Source organism: Sphaeramia orbicularis, chromosome 7 (assembly GCF_902148855.1).
Source record: "Sphaeramia orbicularis chromosome 7, fSphaOr1.1, whole genome shotgun sequence".
NCBI lineage: Eukaryota > Metazoa > Chordata > Actinopteri > Kurtiformes > Apogonidae > Sphaeramia > Sphaeramia orbicularis.
In genome coordinates, this window is record NC_043963.1 from 15,540,089 (window position 1) to 15,566,317 (window position 26,229).

At 38.6% G+C, this 26,229-nt stretch overlaps 1 protein-coding gene across 3 annotated transcripts; it reads left to right on the forward strand.

The window, feature by feature from the left end:
* Positions 1 to 11: 11 nt before the first annotated feature.
* On the forward strand, positions 12 to 24,213 carry noc2l (NOC2-like nucleolar associated transcriptional repressor). Of its 3 annotated transcripts, XM_030139066.1 has the most exons (19): positions 12 to 66; positions 1,045 to 1,188; positions 1,783 to 1,966; positions 2,057 to 2,312; positions 2,807 to 2,897; positions 3,008 to 3,086; positions 3,291 to 3,401; positions 3,494 to 3,607; positions 3,814 to 4,002; positions 5,183 to 5,322; positions 6,861 to 6,972; positions 9,321 to 9,434; positions 10,910 to 11,011; positions 11,886 to 12,029; positions 14,772 to 14,885; positions 15,921 to 16,056; positions 21,704 to 21,796; positions 23,792 to 23,796; positions 23,876 to 24,213. In XM_030139066.1, the coding sequence occupies exons 1-19, from the start codon at positions 47 to 49 to the stop codon at positions 24,017 to 24,019; spliced, it is 2,292 nt and encodes a 763-aa protein (XP_029994926.1). In that variant the 5' UTR covers positions 12 to 46; the 3' UTR covers positions 24,020 to 24,213. The 3 variants fall into 3 exon arrangements, with proteins under 3 accessions (XP_029994926.1, XP_029994927.1, XP_029994928.1); XM_030139067.1 differs by lacking the exon at positions 23,792 to 23,796 and having other exon boundaries at positions 23,877 to 24,213; XM_030139068.1 differs by lacking the exon at positions 23,792 to 23,796 and having other exon boundaries at positions 23,880 to 24,213.
* The last annotated feature ends 2,016 nt before the right edge of the window (positions 24,214 to 26,229 follow it).

Sequence of the window (26,229 nt, forward strand, 5' to 3'; positions counted from 1 at the left end):
CGGTGGATTGTGGGTAGTGAGGTTTGCTCTCACGTTGTAATCCAGCATGGCAGGCAAACAGAAACGGTACGTACTAACTTTATTTACTCTTTTACCGTATGTTGTGATTTTAACAGCCCACAGACTTTGTTTCTAGCGTGGTAAATGTTGTCAAAGTAAACAGTTTAATTGTGAAATTTAACAGGTGTTATAGCTAAATTGTTCAATGACTATATGTTAGCTTAATGTTTTGCTAGCTTAAGGTACAACCAAGCTAATGGTTAAGTTGTGTACTTTTTCGCTGAGTTTTAAGCGTTTATTTAAAACATTTCATTAGGATAACCTCTCTCTCCTATCTGCCAAATTAGCTAACTGTGTTGGAGTGAAAATACATGGTTCAACCACTAAATCCTTGGTTGACGACCATACCCCCGACATTCAATGTTGCTCCCACATGTTAGCATAGATAGATAGATAGATGTGCTTTATTTACACCAAACTGGGAAATTACAGTGTAGCAGTAACATTACACACTTTCAATAACAATATAATACCACAGCAAACATGAGTAAAGAGAAATATGACATAAAAGCAAACATTATACTCTGTACACTATAAATTAGATGTATAAAAAATCTGGGTAGAATCTGGACAATAACTGTAATGTGCTGAAATAGAACTGTAAGGTACATAACAAGTTGAAATATTCCAACCGGGAATGTGCAAAATGACATTTAAGTGCAAATGGATTTATGGCCAGAGACCTCAGACAGAGGTGAGTTTATTGTACAGTGTTATGGAATGTGGCAGGAAAGATTTCAGGTAAGACAATGGAGCTGCAGCAGTCTTTTTAAGAAGGTGCTCTGCTGTCTGTCCAGTGTGAGGTGGAGAGGTTGCTCATCATTGTCCATGATAGAGATCAGTTTTTTCAGTGTCCTCCTCTCCACCATGATCATAAAATGGTCCAGGCTCAGACTGATTACAGAGCCAGCCTTGATAATTTTATCCAGTCTGTTGGTGTCCCTGGCCTAATTATCACACCTGCTGCTGTTTTGTCTCTGGTAGGAAACTGGAAGACCTGAGTGTGGATGAGTTCTTGCTGTCAGGTTTTGACTCTGCAGGTGAAGATGAATTCGAAGAAGAAACCCCCCAAAAAAATGGGCCAAAGAAGAATAACAAGAAAAATATCAAGGCTCAGACCCCAAATAAGTGAGTTCTGAGCTTTTTGTGAGCTTGGTGTTTTTGAACTAAAATCACTGCTGCATTTAACAATATTGGCGCTGAATTTTATTGGTGTACATGTTTAAGGCTGAGTTGAGTTAAACCACTTTATTTATTGTATGGCAGTTTAATCTACAGCACTTCATAATTTTCTGTAAGATCATTATATTTTTGTAACATTGCTGTCCTTCGAGATCCATTTATTTTTAAAAAGTAAGCTCAGCAAAGAAAGAGGGTCGGTTCTCAGTTTTGTGACAGTGCTCTTTCTAGTTAACACAAAATGTTTTAAAAGATTTTTTTTAACCTGATAAAAGGATAGAATTTTTCCAACCTTTTTTGAGTGGACAGAAATGGTGTAAACAGGTGTAATCTGAGCAGTTAATAACATTGTCAGAAAAATGTAGTGGATTAAAGAGCACAGTACTTGGACCTAAGATTTAGATGTAGTACAGCAGAAATATAAGGTGAAGTAAAATAGAAATTATCCCTAAAGAAGATTAACGTTGTTCTGTGACCATTCAGTTTATGCAGTTGTGATGAAAACACAATTACGCTACTCTCCTTGTGCATATTTTCCCCCAGAGATGACAAGAGAAAGGGCAAGGCTTCTGAGCATAAGGAGCAGCTGTCCAGGTTGAAAAACAAAGATCCTGAGTTCTACAAATTCTTACAAGACAATGACCAAACACTGCTCAACTTTGATGATACGGACAGCTCGGAAGATGAAGATGAGAAAAGATACCACAAACTGCCATCCAAACTTGAGGTAGGCCATGCCAGGGAGATGGTGTATGAAGTCTGTATATATTTTTTTGTTTTCTTAACCAAAAACATCACTGATCTGTTTTGCATGTAGGAGGCCAGTTCTGATGATGATGACGATGATGATGACAATGATGCGGATGGCCAAAAAAGCTCTTCCAAGAAATCCAAGAAGGCAGTGGAGTCCATCAAAGTCACAGATAAAATGATTGAAGACTGGAAAGCTGCCCTTAAGAATGCACCCACGCCTCGTCTCTTCAGAGAGGTCACTCAGGCCTTCAAGGCTGCTGTGGCCACGACAAAGGGTGAAGGAGCCGGGCAGTGTCGATACAAAGTGGCTGACAGTTCAGGTGAGACAGATGGAGATGAACTTCATTGATTCCAAGGCAAAATTCCCATTTTCCATCAACTCGGTAACAAAACACAATATGAAACCAAACAAAAAACAGAATTTATGCACAGTCCATGAATCATCAGACTGAGATGTTGTAGATTGTGATCGCAGTTGGATTTAAATATCATTTGTACCTCTCAGTCTTGCATCTTAATGACTATAGTTGCCAAATGCAGCTGCTTTTCGGGTTTGTCAGAATGGGATGAAGAGGATGATCTGGATTTTCCAAATGGCCTCTACTTTGCTCAGTGTGCGTCTCTTAAGCACCATCCCCAGTGTGTCCAGCTTTTCTCCAAAAACAGAACCAGCCCTTTTCATCAGTTTTTCTAGCCATTTTGCATCTTACACCAGTGTATTAAAAATATTATATGGAAAAAGTCTTTATAGGAAGTTTTGTACTCTGGTATTGCTGTAAATGACTATAGTCAACTTCTCTCCTCTTGTCTGCAGTTTTCAATGCCCTGGTCCTGTTCTGCATCAGAGATATTTATGTGGCCCTGCAGAGAATGCTCAACCTGAAGCCCAATAAAGACCAGAAAAAGTATGAAATGGATATAATTTCTTATGATCTCATATGTTTATTTTGGCTCTGATGTAGCTGATGAAAAAAAAACAGTTAATTTCTCACCGTCTTCCCTGTTTTGTTTCCAGACTAGTGCTCCCATCATCTAGTCCAAAGTGGCAGAGGAATCAGATAGACATCAAAATGTATCTTAGTGGAATAGTTCAGGTTTGTTGATTGTTAATCTTACAATTTTTCTTATGTTTTTATCACATCGTTATGTGGTAGATATTTCTGTTACAGAACAGTTTATTTAAAATACTGATCTGTCCAACTGCCATTATTTCTGCCACATCTTTCTTTGCTTCTTGAAGAAATTATTCTTCATGATCTGAACTTTTCTAACCTCCCTACTCTTTCTCATTTTTGTAGTTGTTGTCCTGTCTCACAGAAGCTACAGTTATTAGTGCTGTCCTGAGACACACTAACCAGCTCATTCCTTATTACCTGTGTTTGCCCAAACAGTGTCGGCACCTGGTGAAGGTAAAATTAGTTGTCACAGAATTGCATCAGAACTCACACTTTTTACATCCTTGAAAAATTATTTTTATGTTTATTTCTGTTTTCATTTCTAGCAACTGTTGAAGCAGTGGAGCACAGGAGAGGAGACGAGTCGGGTTCTCGCTTTCCTCGCCCTCAACAAGATTTGTAGACACAAACAGGAAGTGTATCTCAACCAAATTCTCAAGGTAAACTAAATACATAGTGATATTGGATTAGAGTGTCGAGCAGTAGACCTGGAGAGGCCACATCACTAATTAGAAATGGGATAATCAACAGAATTTGATCAGAAGACTGTCTTTAAAGATTAGATAGAACCTAATTTAGAGAGAGATTAATTTTGTACCATTTCTGTCGCATTCATTTAATTTTTATCTGTCTGTCTATTTTTTAGCAAATGTACATTTCCTATGTACAAAACTGCAAGTTCACATCTCCCAATGTGCTGCCAATGATCAACTTCATGCAGAGAACTCTCACTGAGATGTACTCTCTAGACACACAGGCCACGTACCAGCATGCATTCATCTACATCCGACAGCTGGCCATCCACCTCCGGAATGCAATGACCATGAAGAAAAAGGTTGGCTCATTGTTTTCTCTCAGACAGATGGGCTGCTTGTCAGAGCTGTGGAAAAATTATGTCTTAAATGACAAAAAAATACTGTTCTTTCAGTTTTTCACAAGTTGTTCTGTCTGTCATTAGCTGGAAACTTATTTTTGTCTGTGCAGTACTGAGTTAAAGAGGCAAATAGATTAATTTAATTGATAAAAGATATTACCTTAAAGGCTTATGTGCAGTATAGATATTCAATAATGAATTCAACTGTCAACAGCAAGGGAAAGTCATTGTTTACATATATTTGTTTTACAGTATCATAAAGTTTTTTACTTAAAACATAACTCCGAGTAACACTGTTGTCTTATCTTCAAGTACTACATCAATTTAGGCTTTACATTGTAGGTTTTTTAGCTTAACTGACTTTTAGCAAGAAACAGTCCACAGTAGAGACACCTTTTGTTTGCCAAATGGTTTGTATTGTCAATAGTTGCACTAAAGATTTATTTTGAATTGTCCAAACAAGGTCTGAACTCTATATTCCAAACTGTGAGCTTAGCAAACATGATAACTTAGCATAGTGACCTCAGATCTTCGTAACCTTCATAAGTAAACATAACCAGCCTAAAAGAAACACGGCAAGTTCAGCCTCAAATCTCATTCTCTTAATTTAGAGCCAGTGTTAGAGGGAAAAACAACAGCAATGCAGATATTTTCTCATCATGCTCTGGTCAAGACCCTTTGATAATTGTTTTCATTGAACTGGGAGTCTGGCAGAATCAAGGCAACAGTAGCTCAATACACCCTCTAGTGGTCACAGTGACACATTTTCCCATCCTTGTATTATCCTAGCTGTACAATATACATTGATATCTTTGACATACTGTCAGAACACTTTTTTTTCCCTCAGAAACTCCGTAATGGAAATTTTTTGCTTATCTTACTTTTGAGTGCTTTAAAGTAGAATTACTGCTTATAATTTATTTTGAAAGGGTAATTTGGAGGACAATTTTGTTCTGCAACTGCTGACAAAAATTAAAGTTACTTTTTATGGCATCTTTCTCTCACTTCACATACTCACATAGCAAAAAGAAACTTTAATTGGGTAAATGCTTTTATTTTTTGCTGCAGTCATGGCTTTGTATTTCAATGTGTATCACTTACTGATAACTAAGGTCCAGACTCTGCTTTTGTGTGTTCATAGGAGACGTACCAGTCGGTTTATAACTGGCAGTATATCCACTGCTTATACCTGTGGTGTCGAGTCCTGAGTACTCTGTACCCCAGTGACGTCCTCCAGCCTCTCATCTATCCACTCTGCCAGGTCATAATTGGAACCATTAAGTGAGTATATATGCCTCCTCTTATTCAAAGTTGTTTTTTTTTACTTTTCTAGCCTAAACTATGGAAGGAGTTAAATAGTAGATTCAACCTATTCCTACTGTCATGATAGAATAGTTAGTGTGTCTAAAGTGAAATTTCTATTACTTGGGGTTCTGCGTTATCAGTTAAAATGACAAATAAAAAAATTAGATATGTTATTATTTAAAATGATAACTCTTTATGTAGAATTTTTTAAATGTAATGAACATTTTTTCTTTCTATTTTTGACAAAAATACCAAAAAGGGTGTCAATCAGAACAGATTGACAAAAGTCTGTCAGTAATAGTTGAGTCTGTTTTTTGGTAAGATTTTGAGTAGTTTTCTTTATACTCTATACTTAATTACATTTATGGTGGAACACATGCAGATTTATATCATACTTAAGACAGCATTAGCACTAGATTAAGTCTGAGCCTGGTTTCACTACTGTCTTGCATTCTGTTGCTTTGATGAATGAAATTGTAATCATGCATTATTGTTAGATGATTCAATAATGAACATACTTTACCTACTTTTGTGATCCTTCTTGAAAACCATCTTCATAATAGAATCGCCACCATAATTTAATGAGTTCAGTGTTTAAAGTTTCTGAAAATTCATCAAATGAATGGATCTGTCACTTGCACTGAACTTAAACACCACATTTTTTTTAATACATTTTTTTTTATCTTTCTTTTGTTGAAGTGCCTTGTAATCACATTTAGTGTCATCAGTAGATTTACGTGTCCATATCACTTCACTGCAACAAATGTACAGAACAGAAGACAAGTAGCTTCCTGCTGTGACGGAATGACTGCTGACAAAATGAAATAAAGCACCATTACACAAAGGACTCCTGTGGTGCTGACGATTTCAGAAATATTTATGTTTTGATGATTATACCAGGACTGCATGATGTATAGTAGGTCAAGTTATAACAAAATGTATTTTTTGTAATAAAAACTGATGATAATGCAGTTTGTAAAGACTCACACATTTGCTGTTAATTGTTCAGGATTTCCACAGGTGCAAAGTCTGTTGATTTTCTTTAGTTTCAGGCCTTAATATGACTTGGAATAACTTTTGAAACGCCTTGAAATGATTGGAGTAAATACTTGGCTATAACTTTACAATTACATTTACATTTAATGGATGCTGTTCCCAAGCAACCCTGACTTTGAGTTTTCTTGCACAAGGAAGTTAAAACTGACATCTGGTCCCTTTCAAACAGGATCCTAATTTCAGAAAAGTCTTCACATTAGTGTTGTGTTGATCAATGCAGAAATCCTGCATTCTCACCAACTATGGTATATGTCACATATTTTTGATGACTAAATTACTTAATATTTATGCTCATATATGTCAGTCAGTTATATATTTATTTATAAGCTCCCTAGTGTTAACTATTATTGCCAGTGTAAGATTTCTGAAAGTGGTGAATTTGAATCTAATCTCTGTGTCACTGTACCTTTGCAAACAGCAGGTGGAGACACTGACCACTCTTTCCTCTGTCTCAACAGACTGGTGCCCATAGCGAGATATTACCCCCTGAGGATGCACTGTTGCAGAGCCCTCACTCTGCTGTCAAGCAGCACTAAAACATTTGTACCTGTCCTGCCCTTCCTGCTGGAGGTAAGACCTTCATGACATCGTTAGGAACTAAATCTCATCCAAACCCATCTGATTGAATCTGTCCTGTTTGTGCAAAGTTTAGCACAGAGTCAAATTCTTGCTCTTCAATGCCCCAGCACCACCTGAGAGACAGAATCATGTAGAACAAACTTTGGCTTGTGTTTGTCACAAATGGAAACGATGAAAAGGTAGATGTGATGAAATGTTCCGCCGGTGGTTTACTGTGGAAAAACATCAGTGGCGTATCAAATGCATTTTGGTCTCAACGGCCACAACTGAAGGGAAATGCAACACTGGGTTTAACAGTGTGAGAGAAGCACCTTTGTTATCAGACCAATCAAGGGTCACCAACTGACAATTTGTCTCTCGGTCAGGTGTTAAGCACGTGATTATGTGGTGTGTTTGTATATGTAGTGTGTTTTTTGTTTCTGACTGTTTATGCATATGTCAGGGGTGTTGTGGTTTGTTGGTGGGCACTTATGTTGGCAACAGTGACTATCCTGGTGTGCTGGGAGTGGTCAGTGTGTTTGTGTACATGTGTGTTTGTGTATAGGTGTATGCACATTTGTGTTTGAGCATCTGTGTGTGTGTGCAGCAGTTTGACCAAAGCGATAAAGGTGCAGTTGTGGTTTACACTTGAGTCCTAACACGCTGTGCAGACCACATCCTCTCTGCCTATGACCCACCCCCCACCCCTTCTTTCCCTCAACACACACTCGGAGCCCCCCCCACCCCCGACAGCAAGCCATGTTTATTTGTGACGCCCGATATTTCCTGTGTGTTTTTTTTTTTCTCCTTTACTGTTCCCCTTGTTAAAGGCAGGCTGAGGTACGCTGCTACTGTTTTAATTAGAGCAGCAGAAGCAGCCCCTTCCTCCTGTGTGTCTGTGCCTGTGTGTGTTCTCGCATCTCCGAGGGGGGTGTATGATTTGGAGCTTCCTGCTTCAGTAGCTGTGCGTGCATGTGTGTATATGTGTGTGCGTGCATTAGGGTTGGCCCATGTTTTCCCACTTCCCCCTGGCTCCCCCGCAGACCGCCACCACATCCTATGTTTGTACAGACAGCACCGGCCAGGAGCGTTGCTCTGCTTCGCACACTGAGCGCATTAACGACGACACACACATACACACCACACACATGCACACACAGAGAAACGCACAGCGATACGGGGAGTCAGAAATAGCTTGATACACAAATAAAAGACAGAAATTCACTTGCGCACTGTGGGCAGATGTGAAAGCTAAAGCTTATAGACAAATAGCCCACACGTTGGCTGTACTTTCACAAAGATAGACAACTCGGTAACACTGCAGTATTTAAGCAAGAGTAATGTATAAAATGTTTAAATGCACTATTTGAACAACCATTATCAACTAATGTGATGCAGTACATGAGTTATTTGTTTCTTATCCTGATGCTTGACATGCGTAGGAGTGATATCTCTGGGAAATGACATGAAAAATCAAATGCTTTGATTCACATATGTAGAGGTAGAAAGGTGCATAGTTTATAATGAGCCATGTTTAGTCAAATATGTCTTATTACATAGAATGATTTAAGACCAACATATGTTTTTGGCTCCTGTAGGCTTTCGTCAAAGTAAAAATAAATAAATAAATAAAATGCAGTACTTGAACTCTTATACCTTATGCGATCGATTAATTGATTGGAAACCGTTGGATGAATATGACTGTCCTTGTTTCATATTTGTTGTTACCTCCACATTTAACAATGAGAAGTGTAAACGTATTGCATTATTTTACTTCAATAAAAACACTGTCACTGTAGAACATTGTAATTACACGCAAGTTGTGGTGGAAAATCAAGTCAAAAGTGAAAAGTCAGTTCAAATGTATTTTTTCTAATTATTTGGTTGTTCTGACTGGTTCACAGGTCACAAGAAAAAAGTGGAGATGCACAGCCACATTAACCACAATTAAAGCACTGTAGACTAAGCTTATAGTACATAATGAAGTCGTCGTTTTTCTTGGAGTGCAATTGAATTGGCCCCTTAAATGTGGTTGAGAATGTTCTTCATGTTCAATTCAGAATTTCACTGATTGTGATTTGAATTCATGTCATTTAGAACTGAACTAAGTTTGGGGTTTTTTTTTTAGTTTTTTACATCACTTCACTTCTGAGCCATTTCATATTGACTTGAATGAACAACTCACTCACTGTTTTGGCAAAGTACAAAAAAAACATTCTTTGCTGCAATAAACAAGAATAATTCCAAGTCCGTGCTTCCATTCTTTGCTATAATAAGACTGTGCTATTATATGACTTGTTTCTGTTGGTTCAGAAGAGATTTTAACTTCCATTTTGGTTATTTGTATGTTTTCTTTTCAGATCTTCCAACAGGTAGACTTCAACAAGAAACCAGGGCGAATGAGCAAAAAACCAATCAACTTTGCAGTCATTCTGAAACTTAACAAAGTCAACCTGATGGAGAAAGCCTACAAGGTAAGGATCCTACAGGATTTAAACCATTAAATCCTGAGCAAAGACTGTCCACAAAGCGTGTTTGGGGAAAGCACTCATTGTAATACTTGACTCTGCTGCTGATCTGTGCTCTGAGGAGCAGCAGCTGATCAGTTCAAGTGAAGACGTTCAAGGTTGGTTAGTGTTATTTTCGTATTGGTGCCGTAGCCTGCGTGTGTGCATAAGGGGATTGAGGGCAGCGTTCAAAGCCCCTTGTCAGGGCCAAGAGGATTGAAACACGGCCTTCAGGGATTATCCCTTACGCTTCGCTCACTAGGGCAGTTTTCACTGCTGTCACCTGGGCAGCTGCCAAGAACCCCTACCTCGTAAGGTTGTTACAGACCTGACTAAAAGCACTGATTCATCTGGTTTAGGCAGCTTGTAGTTCATATAAGCCAAACAGGTTTCACTGTTAAGTGTTATTCTTTTATAATCAAACGTTAAATGTTCTGTACATTTCTTGAGCCCCTTAGGGAATTGTTATGAGATAGTGATACTGTAGATTAGGTCTTATTATTTTCATTCGTTTGGACCAATCTACTTCATATTTTCACCACGAGTCACACTTTTGCATAATTCATGTGTCTTTGTGTGTGAAACAGACACAGCATGTCCATTACTGACACTAAAACATAGAGACTATAACCCTAGTCTTTGTATTGTTTTTATGACTATGGTGGTACAAACACCTGCCTGCCAATGTGGTGGATGGGTTTCCAAGATTAACTTACAAAGCAGAAAATGTATCCACATGTGAACTTTGTAGCAGTAAAAAGTAGGGATGCACCACTTTTTTTTTTTTCAGTTTGGATGTCGATACCAGGTCACATAAATACATTTTAAAGTAATAATCATGCACCAGCAGCTTGGAAAAAACACTTGTTGATGTAGCTATGTGTAGTATCTCAAAGGTACTGACCTTTTTGTTGTTGATGTAATTTCTAGAATATAATATCATTTACTGAGTCAAATCTTTTGAAGTTGGTATATTATTGTTTTCTGTTATGGATTGTGAATTTTTTTGCCCTTGTAGGGTGATGTAGTATGTGCAAGTATGATAACATAGAACTAAACTAAATAGTCTGGCTTATAGAGTTTCCAGCTGTTTAGGCTATTACTCGAAGTTTAGTCAGTCCAGTCAGTGTTGGTGCATCCCTAGATGACAGTGGAAACTGTCTGATGAATTCTCTCTCATCCCAAGGTAAATTATATAAATTTTTAACTGGAATCTCAAAATCTGAAGATATTCAGTTTACTGTCAAATGGAGAAAACCATCAGCCGCACACTGGAGAAGCTGTGGCCTCCAAAACATTGGTATTGACAAAAACAAACCTGAAAAATTGCTGTTATGGTGCTACATCTTGAAAATGCTCTGTTACGGAATAAAATACCATTTGTGATGTAATTTTATTAGTACTTTTCTTACTGTTAATTTTACTTTGCTGCTCATTTTCAGGATGGTTTGGTCGATCAGCTGTATGATCTGATACTGGAGTATTTCCACACTCAGGCCAACACCATCGGCTTCCCTGAGCTCGCACTGCCCACCATCATTCAGGTAACAGGACTCTGTTCACATCTTGGCAGATAATATTGTAGGGTTTCTACATCTCAAAAATGTCCATAAAATTCAATTTTTTAAATTAAATACTGCATTAAGATTACAATGGTGGTCAATTAAACCAAAGTAAATGTTTGTATTATTGCAAAGTATAATATTAGTAGTACTATCAGTTCACATATACTTGTTGTTTTGTGCGTCTGAAACATCAAACATAGGTTATATAGATCTAGAAGTCACTGCATTACTAGCAGCAGTTTGCTGTCAGCACTGACTCATGTGCTGCTGTTGTAGTGAGATATTTATAATTTTTTTTTTTTTTTGAATTACACTTAAGCAACCAAACCAGCACTTTTAAGTTAACTTAATACATTTACTTGTCATTACTGCTCAACTTCCTGACAGACTAAAGCCTCTGCATCTAGTATGCAGTGTTATCTGAAGGTGTCTACTGTATAAAGTCCAACAGAGACAGTGGCTTGAATGTTTGTTGCAATTTCTTGTTGTTTTTGTATTCTAGTGTGTGTGGAGATATTTTGTAAGATGAAGTTTGTGTGGAGAGAATTAGTTAAAAGAAAAAGGGAAAATATATGTTTAGAAAAATATGTGTGGAAAATCATTGTCCTTCCTTTATTTGCATGGAGTTTTGTACATCCTCTCTACATTTTAGTTCACTAGGCTTACTCTAAGTGTTCAGTTACTTATGTATATTCTACTTGTAGTCTTAATGGTTGATTCAGGAGCTGCTTCAGGTTTAGCTGTTCACCTTAGAGGAAATGACCACAAACCCTTCTGCTCTGCAGAACAGGCAGCCTGGATGGAGCTTTACACTGCTTCTTCTTTCTCATACTCCCTCTTCATGTCCCTGCAGCTGAAAGCGTTCCTGAAGGAATGCAAAGTGGCCAATTACTGCAAGCCGGTGCGCCAGCTGCTGGAGAAGGTGCAGGAGAACAGCAGCTACATCACAGGACGGAGACAGAAGGCCGCCTTCGGAGTAGCCGATGCCACCGCTGTGGTGAGTGTGTTTAACAGGAGGAGAAAGAAAAAGAGCAGGGAGACTAGCTCCCAATTTCACAGGCTGTCATTCTGGAGTCCTCAGTTCACCTCCTGCATAGGTATCTTCTCTTATTTTTCTTGCTTCCTATTTTCTTATTTACATGGTTATAAATTTTAGGAATTGCTGGTAGGCTTAACAAACAAAAATCACACAATGGAACGTAAGGACTGACTGTTTATAAAGGTGGACATGTTTCACCTTAAGTTTTTGTTGTAGAAGTAGTTCTTTATATAACTATTGGATAGCCCAACAAAACATCATTGCAACAACTATTCACTGTCACTAATTTCTCTGTTTATGGCTTTTTTCTGTAAACAAACTTGTACATATAAAAGTACATATATTTCAACTGGCTCATCAGACTCTTTGGATCTGTCTGATTATTATCCAGCTCAGTTTTGGACTTTGACACACTTAGGCCCATTTAACTATAAGGGCAGTCCACTCTTCCTCTCTTTCCATAATGTTATACACAAACTATGAAATACAAGCTGTGTTTTACTCAGTTTTATGTTTAACTGACTGTTACCATGGTAACAAACATCTGGTGTTGTAGTAGGTTTCCCTTTGACATGCTGTTGTTCAGATAAACACCTCTTTTTTTTTGAATGTCTTTTTAACATATCAAGGATGTAATAATTCTCAGATTTAGGCACACTTAAAATTTAGTTTGTAAAGTATGATTCAAGTATTTTATGTTTAGATGGTGATAAAAGTAAAAACATAAAAGGAATAAAACAGTCTGATAAAATCTGAATGGAAATTAATTCCAATGAAAATCATGTCCATTAATTGCTCTTTTTGGTACATGAATCAAAGCAACATAACTACACAGTTAACCTGCCAGATTCTAATGAACGATACAAGGTGGACTTACTGTTTTTGTCAATAAGTGTAAGTTATGTAGGTTTGTCAGTTGAAACCAAAGCATGAGAAAGGTGTAGTGTAATACCGCTGACGGCTGTTGTAATGATGCTGTAATTGACTCCCTCTGAACTTCTCTTTGTAAATACCGAGGCAATGCCAGGAGTCATTCTGATCTCACCTAATTTAGACCCTGTGTAACCTGACGGTCCTTTAGTAAATGTTTTTACAATGTCACGGCTAATGTAAGATTTTAATGTCTTTTAACCATTTTCTCATAGTGATAAATTGGCAGTAAACTTAGCAGCAGTTCACATTCCCCAACATCACCCCTTTGGCTGAATATGGTCACATCTTACTCCAAAATTACCAAGATGATCAACGGATAAAACACAGTAGAGACATTAAACCATTGGTCTAAAATTCAGTGTCATGTCTACTTCTTAAACACAGTCTATGGTCATCACTTTGGTCGTTTACTGGGTTGATCATTAGTGAGCCAGGCTGAGCCTGTGTGTGTACAAACATAAGTTGCTGCTGGATGAAAAGTATTAAAAGCAGGAACTTTTTCTCTGGGCTCTGGTCCAGTTGAGTGAGAAGCTGCAGGCCATCGGACAGTCCTGACCGTTGAAGCCTCCAGGCAGCAGCTGATAATGGAGGACACTTCCCTGTATAAACTTCAGGCCTGGTTAAGAATGACCCTGTGGTTACTGGAAGCTCTTATGGGCTTTTGAACCAGAGGCACCTCTGCCTTAATGAGCAGCCATTAGCGTGTGTGTGTGCGTGTCTGTCTGTGTATGTGTTGGGTGTGTGTGTGTGTTGGATGTGCTCTGTATGGTACTTGTCCACACACATACATTTCTTCTTATTCTGCTGCAGCTCAGAGCTGTGGCACGAAGTGCTGATTAATATTTAGGAGCATTTAAGGAATAAATAAAAGAGGATGGCCTTTGTGTAATGTAGCAGATGAGAAATGTGTGTGTGTGCGCACACAGAGGTTGTGTGTGTTCGAGTACAGCAGACAGACAGCACGGCACCACGGCAGCGCCAGCTCCTGTCGCCACGGCGCTCTGCTCAGCGGAGGCTGTCGCCATGGTATCTACGTGGTGGCACCGTGGCAGCAGTGGAGATGTCACCACAGGCGAGGGGAAGGGGACAACCCTGCTGTAGGTGATGTGGAAAAGGCCATGGCCCCCCTCTGGCCACCAGCTCCCCACTGACATGTCACCCAAACTGAGACTTCGCCTAATTAACGATGCCCTGCCTCTATCCAGGTCACACTACGGTGTTATTCTGTCTGCATGTTTGTGGATTTTTTTTTGTTTGTTTTTGTTTTTTTTTGCTGAGGTGAAGCTGAACTTAGACTTTTCCTTTTTATTTTCCCATTCTCTTTTTTTTTGTGTAGAATGCCACCCATCTTAATAGCCACACAGCAAATTGTGGTAAATGTGTTGAGCCAGCGGGCGCAGGAGGCAGCGGTCTGTACGCTCTATTGGATTTGTTGGCCAGATAATGTGATTGGACCTAATCAATATCATCCACAAAGACCTTTAGGGGAAGGCTGGAGAAGATCCGCTGGTCTCCTTTTCCAGCCGTCTTCAATCTGTTTTCTACATCTTCTGACTGACTCTAATGTCTCGTCTGCTTCAGACAGCTTTGTGTAGAATCATTTTAGAGCCTCAATGAACTTGAAATATTGTGCGGAAAAGATTTTCAACAAATTTTCAACCATTTTGAATATTTAATGTTTGACAAGAGCCTGAACTTGGTCACTTTGAACCACTCAGACCAGACACTTTCCAGGGTTGTGATCAGTTTGTGTTCCATGTTTGTCAGGCTGTGTGGGAGAAGCAGGTCCAGGATGAAGGGACTCCGCTCAGCAGGTATTACAGCCAGTGGAAGAAGATGAGGGAGAAGGAGATCCAGCTGGAGATCTCTGGCAAAGAGAGGGTACGTATCCAACTACATATACACCACCTTCTGCCTCGTTCTGCTCAGTTAAAATAAATCCTTTTCGTCTTTTTGTTTATCAGTGTCAGTGTGATGGTGAAGGTTATTATAAGTAATAATGTAATAATAAGCTACTAGTAATAAAATCTAAGACAAACCCAGCAGTGAAAAGCAGTTCAATGTCATTAACTGAAAATGCAGTTTTCAAACACACAAAACTGAATAAAAACTCCAAAAGACAAAGCATACACAAACTGACACAGAACTGAATTGAGTGTAAGATCACCTTTGTTTTCTGAAATCCATATTTTTTACAGTTATCCTTTTAGGATTTTTTTTAATCTAGTAAAATAAACGTCTTTAATTATACATTACTATGGTTCTAAATCTCTTGAGTAATGTCCTGCCCACAGTGCCATCTGATTGGTTTGTATCGTCACAGGTAATAGCCTGTCAACACGGAAATGTGACAAGGTGTATTTATTCACTACTACTTGCTTATTATCCCTTCAATTCAGTCTAAAAAGTGAGAATAAATGTTGTTGAAGTATTGTCTGTCCTAATTTTTAGCAGTCAACCTACAAAGGTCTGGTTGGTTGAAAATTCACAAAGATCCTAATTATTCCTGCAATTGGTTCCAAATACTGTATATTCTTTCCAGGTCAGTAATTTGAAGTTTGCTTTTTATTTAGCTCCAGTTGCTAATTACTGCTTTGGATCTTGTAATGTTAACAAATATGATATAATAAAATCAGATGAAATGGATTAATATAGGATTGGAAAATTACAAGTAATACGGCTCACAACAGTAACTAAACCTAAACTGACATGAAAAATCAAATTGAAAATCTAACCATATTATAGCGACTAGAGGAAATGAGTACAATAATAACTTTGGATTTGGTTCTGTATATCCCAAAATAGTACAGCTATATAGAAATAAATACTTTACAGACGGATGAGTTATTTCACTTTTGTTCATAATCATTCAGCTGCCTTTTATGTTGGCCTGCCTGTTATTGTGTGTTTGTGCAGATGGAAGATCTGGACCTGCCTGAAATCAAACGCAAGAAGGTTCAGGAGAAGAAGGAAGAGGACAAGAAGGAGTTCAAGGATCTGTTCCAGTCTGACAGTGACTCAGATGAAGAGGAATCTGGATTGAAAGTCAAAGGTCAGATCATTGTTTCACATCAGTTTTTCTCCCTTGTTAAGTGTCCTGAAAAGGAGCTGGTTGTCGTTTTAGTAAACAGTGGTGTGCTGCCTCTTTTGGCCTCTAGGGGGCGGTATTTTGTTACAGCCTGAACTTTTGGTCCAAGAGCAAAATTTAAGAGGTGTCAATGGTTGTGTGTGATTTTAATACTTTTGTTCAGTTACTATCAGACAGGTTTGGCTCTGTGAATCTGATCACCTGTGGTTGGCGGTTGTCATAAGGCCTGGTGTCTTTAAACCTCCATAAAGACTCTGTAACTGAAAATCAAACCCAAGAAAATCTCAGATAGCTCAGATCTTTCTGGGTTCTTGCTTTCTTTAACCCCCGTGTGTGTCATCCTCTCGGGGTCATCTGCGGGTCGCAGGCAGCTGCAGCGTAGCTTTTACAGCTTTACACTCGGACACGTTCCAAGCAGAAAAAGCCCGGCACAAGGTCACAGAGGAAAGGAGTAGGCGGCAGGGGGATTTTTTTTTAAATGCATCTGGACTTCATTGTAGGGAGAGTCCCCACGAACGGATGGGCAGCTGCCGGCAAGCGGCGAGCCTCCGCCTCCCCCCCCCCCCCCCCCGTTCGTCTTTCCTGCGGCCCCCCCACTCCGCACACACACATGCTGAACCCCCCCCAACAGGAAGTACAGGCTTGGATCCCAGCGGGGGTTCCTAATTCAAACCAGCCCAGTGGAACAGCCAGAGGTGGCCGCTCCCACTCCCCGTCTCTCACTCCGTCTTTCTACCTCTTTCAGTCTCAGTCTCTTTCAGCTCTGGGTTAAACCAGCTGCCCCCGCATGTCCTCCAAACACGTGCTCATGCATTGCGATGATAGCGCACTCCCACCACCCCGTCGTCCAGCCTCGAGGAGCCAAAAGCTTTCGGGCAGCTCACCAAAGCTCTTTGTGGTCTCACACACTCCCGGAAAGAGGAGGAGTGTGAGAGGAGGGGGCCGATGATTTAGATTGATGTGTGTTGCGGTTCTGTCGGTGCGTGCGTGTGTGTGTGGGGGGGGTGTAAATCTTCAGGTCATCTGGGGGCAACTGCTTAGGCTCTACTGAATCCTCCACGCTGTAAAAAGTGGGAGGCAGTGAGGTAGACGGTCGTCATCCTTGCAGATCCGTCCCAAATACTGCTCTTGGGGCTTTGAAGCTTCAGTGAGAATTACTTGAGTGCCGAGGAGGGGGTGGTGGAGGAAAACTCAGGTGTGTGTAATCCAAAAGCAAAGCAAGCAAGTAGGACAAAGATTTTTTAAATTTATTTATTTTTTTAACTTGGGAGGTTATGCAGTCTCTTGTTTGTCAGCATTACAGAAAAACTACTAGAGTTTTAATGAAACTTTGAGCCCCACACTAAGGTCATTGTTAAACAACAAGTGAAGCATGTTGTTGGTACTTGGAAACATCATCAAACTCAATCCCAGCCCTTTCACTCCTGGTGAAAGCATAATAACTAGCCCACAGCTGTGTACCTTAAATTCAGTCTCTGTGAGCCAGTTTTCCAACATCATCCATTGATCTCCTAACGTTTACGACCTTTAGTCTTGTGTTGTAGCAGACGTGTCATCTCTGGACACACAGATCCGTGACGCACCCAGTGATTTGGTTAGCTTTGCTTCACGTGATAAACACCGCCTGGATTTAACTAAGCACATATGTAAGATCCTTCCATTGGATAGAAACTGCAGCGATTAATATGTTTCAGTGAGGAAAAAGTTCTTTAACCCTTTAATGGATGCAGTGAGTAGCTTCCCATTTTTTAAACATCAGTTTAAAGAGAACATAAGATAAGATAAGAAAACCTTTATTTGTCCCACAATGTCAGGAAATTGCAGCATTACAACAGCAGAGTACAAGAGCAGCAGTGGAGTAAGAGTTCCAGGGTCAAGATAAAGATTGGACTGTTTGAATGGAAAAAGGTCATGTGGTCTGATGAGTAGGGCTGTGTATTGGCAAGAGTCTGGCGATACGATACAAATCACAATACTAGGACCACAATACGATATATCGCGATATATCATGATACTGTTAAAAAGGCAATTTTTTGTTTCTTTCTTTTCTTTTTAATGATTATTTCCATAAAGAATTGAATTGCACCAGAACTATGTCCAAATACTAAACACATTTTTATTTGATCAGAACAAGATCTAATGCTATATCACAAAATTTCCTGTTAAAACTTAAATTCCGTTTTACAGACATTACGCTTTAAGATCCTGTTCAAATGTTCATATTCTGTTAGTTCAGAACTATCATCAGAACATTATTTTAGTTCAATCCCAACAAAGGAGCTAACATTATTTAATAAGAGTGTTAGATAATAATAAATAAAATAGAAACAAAAAAGAAAAACAAAATACTAAAACGAACCTCCACAATATCTGCATTTGAATAAATGCCTAAAAATATGGATACAGTACTTTTTAATATCGACACAGTATTGTGAGATGAAATATCATGATATATTGCAGAACCAATATTTTCTTACACCCCTACTGATGAGTCCAGATTGACCCTATTCCAAAGTTGTTACCCATAATGCCTAGCGCCTACAGTACAAGCCTGTGGGGGCAGTGTTGTGGTCGGGGCTTGTTTCAGGTGGTCAAATCTAGGTTCAGTAACGTTATGTGTCCATAAAATGACATAAATTAAGTAACTAAGTAAAGCTTTATTTATATAGCACTTTTTAAAACAACATGTTACAAAGTGCTTCACATAAAGGAGAAATAGATAAGAACAAATAAATTAAATAAATGTTGACATTGCATCAGCTTATTGAAATGATACCCCAGTGAATGTGCATTAATGAAAGTTATCCAGTGGATTAATACAGTTTGGAATGATGGTCAGGCTATGTATAAAGAATAAAATGCAGACTGTAGAACCGCTGTAATTACATTGGTGACTTTTACAACATCGTAATCTATCATGTCTCACAAAACAACCATTTTGTTCATAATAATTTGTTAGTCTACAGATTAAATGTTAACGATCATCAGAGAGGTTATCTGACTGTTGCGAAACCAACTGTTTTTTATAAAATAATAATCAGTCGAAGGTACTGACGCATTGAAGCTGAACAGCTTCTGTTTGTTCTTGGAAAACCAAAAGGCCATGATGTGTTTTCACCCAGAATTTTGGAATCTTCTTTCTGTAGTTGGGTTCAGTCCACACTAATATGCTTTTTATTTGATAATATAGATCTTTTACTGTGTTTACAGCTTGTTTTGGATGTTTTAGTTTAGAAACCTGTATATTGCCTAATACTATGGACGAAAACAGAGACTAGAAATAATGATAAACACCTCCATTTGTCAGCTTGGATCAGCTACGTATCCTGATTGTATTGTTGTTGGCAGTTGTTTTGCAGTTAAACTCTGCTTTTCACTAGTGAGCTGTTATTTGAAGAATTTGTCATCATTCCAGTGTTGAGCCTCATGATCATCGCCCTGGCTATATGATGATGGTGTTCCAGGCATGTGACAGTGTTCTGAGGTTACTTCTAAATTACTAAACTGTGATCACATAAGTGTGGATGTTGCCTTAGATGATCCATGGCATAGCTGACTGTTCCCCTGGTAACAAAGGTTTTAGCTCTAATTGTATTTTTTCTGATTTAGTTTGATGTACATATTAATTGGCTTTCTGGTTTTTAAGTGGAAAGCAGTTTCAGGATCCTGCCTTTTTAGTCCAACCGCCTGAAGGGTTCGATGGACTCGGTATCAGTTGTCGTCTGTCCGTCGTCTGTCTGTAAACAAGTTTATAAGAATCTTCTTCTCCAAAACCGTCAATCAGAATGACTTGATATTTGTTGTGGAACAAGTTTGGGGTAAGGTCTACCAGATTTGTTCAAAGAATTGGGAAATACTGATTTTTGAATTTTTGATGATTGAAATTTGAAAAATCCCCATTGGTTTATAATGGGACAAATTTCAAAATGCTATAACTTGAAAACAGTTGAAGATATTGATATAATTACTATTGGCAATAGATAGGAAGTCACATATGGGCTTTCATTTGGTGCCATGACCTTTGACCTTGAGTGACCTTGAAAGGTCAAACTCAAGGTCATCTATGTCCAGATTTCTAGAAACTTGTTCTCCAAAACTGTCAGCCAGAATCAATTGAAATTCATAGCAGAGGTTCCTTGGGGCAAGGTCTACCAAGTTATTTAAAAGAATTGAGAAATATTGATCTTGGAATTTTTTTTATGATTTTTTTTTTAATTTGAAAAATCCCCATTGGTTTATAACAGGACACATTTCAAAGTGCTATAACTTCAAAACAGTGGAAGTTATTGGTACAATTACTATTGGCAATAAATAGGAAGTCACACGTGGGCTTTCATTTGCAGCCATGACCTTTGACCCTGAGTGAGTTTGAATGGTCAAATGAATGTCAGTTAATGTCTTCAGAAATGTCGTTAAACTACAGGATCCTTGGTCCTGTTTTTTTATGTATTTACTACAAAATATGAGGGTTTCATGCTTAGCCTGTGTCCTATTCTTACATCAGGTTTCATGAATGTGAGTCCAGCAGCTTTTTACAAAATCCCACTGAACTTACAAAAAGACAAAAGGACATTACAAGTAGGGATGCACTGATTGGAAAATTCTCGGCTGATACCAGCGCCATATTTAAAATAACAAAACCAATGCAGATACCGATATTACTTTCTTTTCTTTTTTCTTATTTAACCCTCTTACCTATCCCTCTACAAAGAAATCTTCATTATATAAACAAAAAAATAGTTACTATTTCAGTCTTCCAGTCATTCATCACATTGTCTTTTAACACATTAAAATGTTCAAATTTATGAAAAAATGTTCAATATAATACGACAAATATCTGAAGACATCTTGTATGCAAATTGTTATTTGCCGATATCAGCAAATAATAATAATAATAATAATAATAATAATAATGTACAGCATCTGAAGTCCATTCCCTTGGTAGAGGCTTGAGGGCATTGGTTTCGGCTGTAAATCTTCATGTTTTGTAGATGGGAAGTGAAATGAAGGGAGGTACCTGGCGTCCAAACAGCCGCCGTTTGTCTGCTCATGTTGTGTAACCGTGTGATTGCGGCGCAGCAGTCGGAGGAAGTCGCTCTGTTTTGCTTCTCTCTCCTCCACGCCCACAGCCTCTCATCACACCTCAACTTCAAAGCCGGTGGACCCCAGTTTGTCCCTTTGGCTATACAACACACACACACACACACACACACACACACTGGTCCTGAAGTGTAACACAACACAATTTTAGACAAACTCCCAAGTTCTCTCCTGCGAGCACAAACACACACACACACCAACACACCAACATGCAGCTGCGGAACCTGCCTGCTATCTCATTTGCTATATTTAGGCCATGAGCATAAGATGTCTGAAATTGCCAGTAGTAAACTGTCATGGGTGTTTGTGCAGCAGCGGCGGCGTCTGTAATCGACTCTCAGTTCCATCTCAGGAGGAAATAGACACCTCCAGCTGCCTCTGATGCCTGGCCCACATATAGGTGTCTCCAAAGTCCTTTAGACGTCAGTGATGTACCGACGCAAACTGAGGAATATCTGGATAAAGTAACACACAAAACTGCATGCACCATCTGTTTTCTGTCTCTGTTCAGGTAAGAAAAACAGCCGTGGGTCAGACGAGGATGAAGATGTTGAAGACCTGTCTGACATGAGCGACGACGAGGGATTAGAGGGCAAAGACTCAGGTCTGCACAAACAAAACACTCACAGACCTGTCAGATTGGTTTGTTCTAATTATAATCCTCTGTGTATTCGTTTCGAATCGAATAAAGTCTTTATTATTGTGTTTAGTTTGTACATGACAGCAGGGATCATTTTGGAGATTTTAAATGGCAAAAACATGGAATACATTTGATATTTCTACCCAAAATCCAACTAAAACTGTATTGAACCTAATGTGGTAACAATTATTTTCATGATCGGTGACTAGTGTATGAAATGTTAAAAAAAAAAGTCTTTTACCATTTATAGGCCCCTATATTAATTTATGAGATAAAGATAATGTTATTATAAGCATTTTTAGGTAGAATTAATCAACAACAAAAAACAACTTTAAGAAGGGTTATAAAACTGGTGTTAAACTTAGCAAACAAATCTGAATAAGAATGAAACTGAAGCCCAAACTGCAAAACCACAAAAGCCATAAGTCACCAAACACACCCTGGTCTGGTCATGTGAACCCTTAGCAGTCAAGAATAACATTAAACACCAACTGAAAACTGAACAGGAAACCAATGCACAGGCTACAGTTCAAGTTATTTGGTGTATTTCATGAACTAATGATAATCTTAGCAGCAAAAGACAAATAAAAGCATGGACGATTCTGTTATCAGTTAAAGCAGGGGTTCCCAAAGTGGGGTACGTGTACCCCCAGGGGTACATGGAAGAAGCCCAAGGGGTACTTCAAATCTTTTGGAAAAATATATTAAATAAGTCATCATCTAATGTGAAATAAATAATAAGAATTAATGCTGAAATATAAAACATAATAAATACATTCATATAGTAGTTTTTTTGTTTATCATGTTGTTTAAGCTTTGGTAACATTTTAAGAACATTTCTAATTTATATTATTCAAAATGAGTTTATTTGAGTAGCTAAGTAATCATTTTTTGTTGATGAAAGGTTCATTTAGTCATTAATGACCAATTTATTTATTTTTCTTGATGAAAGAGGGCACTTTTCAGTTTATATTTTGCACACAAATTTACTTTCAAATGTGTGTTATTTTTTATGTATTACAGTTAAATATATGTTTGTGTACGAAGTTTTGGAAAACATAAACTGACACCTTTGGCACAGGAACACATTTTGCCTATATATTCAAGGGGTACTCATGCCACTGTAAAAAGTTTGAGAACTACTGAGTAACAAACAGACATTTGGCCTTTTGTTAGAAAATCCCGAAAATCATGACTCATTAGTGTAATAAAGTAATTTTATATGTATGAGCACTATTTATATTATATGTATGAGTTACACTTATGTAGAATTGTTTTTCAGATAAGTTAAACTAAATAAACAAAAGTCTATGTAAACTTTTCACATGCTGGTGCAGAGCATGGTGACCATGAGAGGGGATGGATGAGCTAAGATTAAATGTTTTTGATGAACAACAGATTTCATCAAACATTTCCACAACAGTATCATTTGAGTGTCTTTTAATGTAACTTACAGAAAACAACTTCAGTTGAAGTGTCAAGAAAAAGATGTTCAGTTCAATAAACAGAGGCTGTAAATGTCTGACTGCAGATATCAAACACCTTCTGTTCACCCTCAAATCTTTTTGAAGGAGGAATAATTTCAACCCGGACCACCAGATTATTTATTAAAGGTATATATTTAACCATAATATAACCAGTGAAGGCGTCCTGTGGAAAAATACTGACCTTATATTTATAGAGTAGTTCAGTATAAATCTATGGTTCTTGTTTTGACACTGGTCAGGTACTTTTGTCCATATCCTGCATCTGTGATAACCACTTGATCCGTCATTTATAGAGGAATCAAGTCTGAAATCCTTCAACAGATCCTTCCAGTTCTTCAGTGCCTCTAATGCTACTTTAAAGCAACAGCAGTGTTCAACACCAGCTACTGTTAGCTCAGAAAGAGTCAGCTAATGTCAAAAATGAGCAGCTCTTATTAGCACAAGAGACTAAACTGGACCTAATCGCATTCAGATGATCTGGACTGAACCTGTAAAACAGAAGGATCATCAGTCTGTACAGGAGAGTGTCGTCACTGTTTTTTGTTCCTGTTTTTCAGATGATGATGATGATGATGATGAAGAGGAGGGGGATGAAACAGCCTCTGGGGCTCCTCAGCCACTGTCTTCTGCTGCTCTGATAAAGCTGGCAGAGGGAGATGAGGATTTGGTGGAAGACCTGGAGCTGTCTGATGATGACTGAGGTTCAGGGATGTTCACACCTGAGACTAGTTTTCCTCTTGTTCCAACCAACAATCCATACTTGGAGTATTTTTGGACTTTTTGCTATTTTCTTTTCTTCTAAGTTTTGTATTGCTTTACCTGTACAGAACAAATATTGTGATGTAACTTTATTAAGCGTCAAGACCATATAAAAGACCTGAGTTCTAGAACCCACCTTGTCTTCTGTCTTTCTCAGCTGCTAATTAATCCAAGCGTGTCGGTGCATGCTGATGCGTCTGAAACCGCTTTCCGCTGTTCTCAGTGCATGTGCACACCTGTAGGCGCCCTCAGGCTTTCAGAGGACGGGCTATTTGGAGAGGGGCTTGCTGAGCCGGGCCGAGCCAGGCTGGACGGGCCAAGAGGAGGGGGTGCGTAGAGGCGGGTGTTGAGCCCCGAGGCGGCGGTGCTGTGCCAGGCTGCAGGGTGGCGTCTGATGCTGTGCCAAGACTCTCTGCCCAGGTGGTTGAGCAGCAACACAGGCTGGTCTGTTTCTCTGCCAACTCTTCACCCCCCCCACAGACCACTGTCTTCTGTCTGTAGTCACATGCTCAGACACACACTCCACTCCAGCTTCTCCCCCTTTTCTCTTTCGACTTCAGTGCACCTTTCCACAGCTACAGTCCACGCTGGCTTTTGTTGGGCCAATAATTATTGCATGCATTCACCGGTGTACGATGCAGAGAGAGGGCGCTTTGACACGGTTCTGCCACTTCACTTATTTTTGGTTTACAGCGATGGACGAAGTCTACAGATCCTTTACATGGGCTGGGTATCATTAAATAATTCAATACCAGAACCGGAACTGATACCTAGGCTTCCAGATCTGTTACTATACAACGGAAATTCCACTTTATGAAAATGACAAATCGGTACAAATTTTCTACATTCAATGGTGTTTTAAAACAGAAATTTGTAAAACTATTACAAGGTTACTTCATGGTCTTAAAAAGTCTTAAAAGTCTTGAATTTACAAATTTGCATTTAATACCTTTAAAAGTCCTTAAAAGGTATTAAATGTGATACGGCATTTCTTGGGCTGGGCGATAAAACAATAATGATATATATCGCAAAATAACTTTTCCTCTATAGAATTATGGGACATGCTCGATACAATTTCAATAGAATTCATTCATCCATGTTTTGACGGGTGTAAGAACAGCCAATCATAATTGAGAAGTGCCACACCGAACCAATCATGCTAAGTGCAAGGAAATGTATGTGCAAATTGGCAATGGGAAAGATAAAAACCATCAAAAAAGACTTGTGAGGGAAAAAAAATTAGTGGGGAAAAAACATTAAGGGGGAAAAAAAAAAACAGGTAAAAAATTTTGTGGGGAAAAACAAAAAACATTAAAAACAAAATTAGTGGGGAAAAAAAAACAGGAAAAAAATTAAGGGGGGAAAAAAATAACAGGAAAAAAAATTTAGTGGGGAAAAAAACAGGAGAAAGACTTGAACAGTCCTAAATTCCTCACATATCAGTAATTGATGCCTTTGGGATTATTTCAAACTGTCTTCCTCCCTGGAGTCTCTGTGCTTTATGTCCTCACAGGTTTTCCTCTGATCATCTCTGGACCTGCTGCTGTGGTCCTGCCTCTGTCCTGCCTTCATCCTCATCTCTCACTCATCCATATATGAGGTGTGTTCTGTGAGTATTGTAACTGGCATGAAACCGAAAGTAAAACTAAACTTTGGACGTTCGACTCCCGGTTTCTATGCCTCTCTTTTACTCCAAAACTTACATGAAATTTTCACAACTTCCAACCTATATTCGCTGGGCCCCACGAATTTGTCATATTAACCCCCCCCCCCCCCCCTTTATGATGCCCCAAACCCCCAGCATTGTTTCATGAAGATAGTCTGTTTTGTTTGTGTTTTCTTTTAAAACTTGAAAGCTTTTTCCTGCTGGTCAGACTTTCAGTTTAGTTTTAAAAATATGTACCTGTTTTATTTATCTGAAACAGTTGTATAATGTTCTTCAGCCCATCTGTCATGTTCAACTGACAGAAAATACATCATATTTAAATCAAAAATAACCTTCCTATGTCTTCATAACTAACGGAAAATTTAAGCTTGACAAAAATAGTGATTTGATTTATATCGTGATGCATAGCAATATCGTCTAATATGAAAAAAATTGTGATATGATTTGTTTCCATATCGCCCAGCCCTAGGTCGGTCTTAAATTAT

Coding starts and splice junctions, on each gene's coding strand:
- noc2l (XM_030139066.1), top strand. CDS start 47: ATGGCAGGCAAACAGAAACG. Junction 2,898..3,007: donor CCCAATAAAGACCAGAAAAA/GTATGAAATGGA, acceptor TTTTGTTTCCAG/ACTAGTGCTCCCATCATCTA. Junction 3,402..3,493: donor AGTGTCGGCACCTGGTGAAG/GTAAAATTAGTT, acceptor TTTCATTTCTAG/CAACTGTTGAAGCAGTGGAG.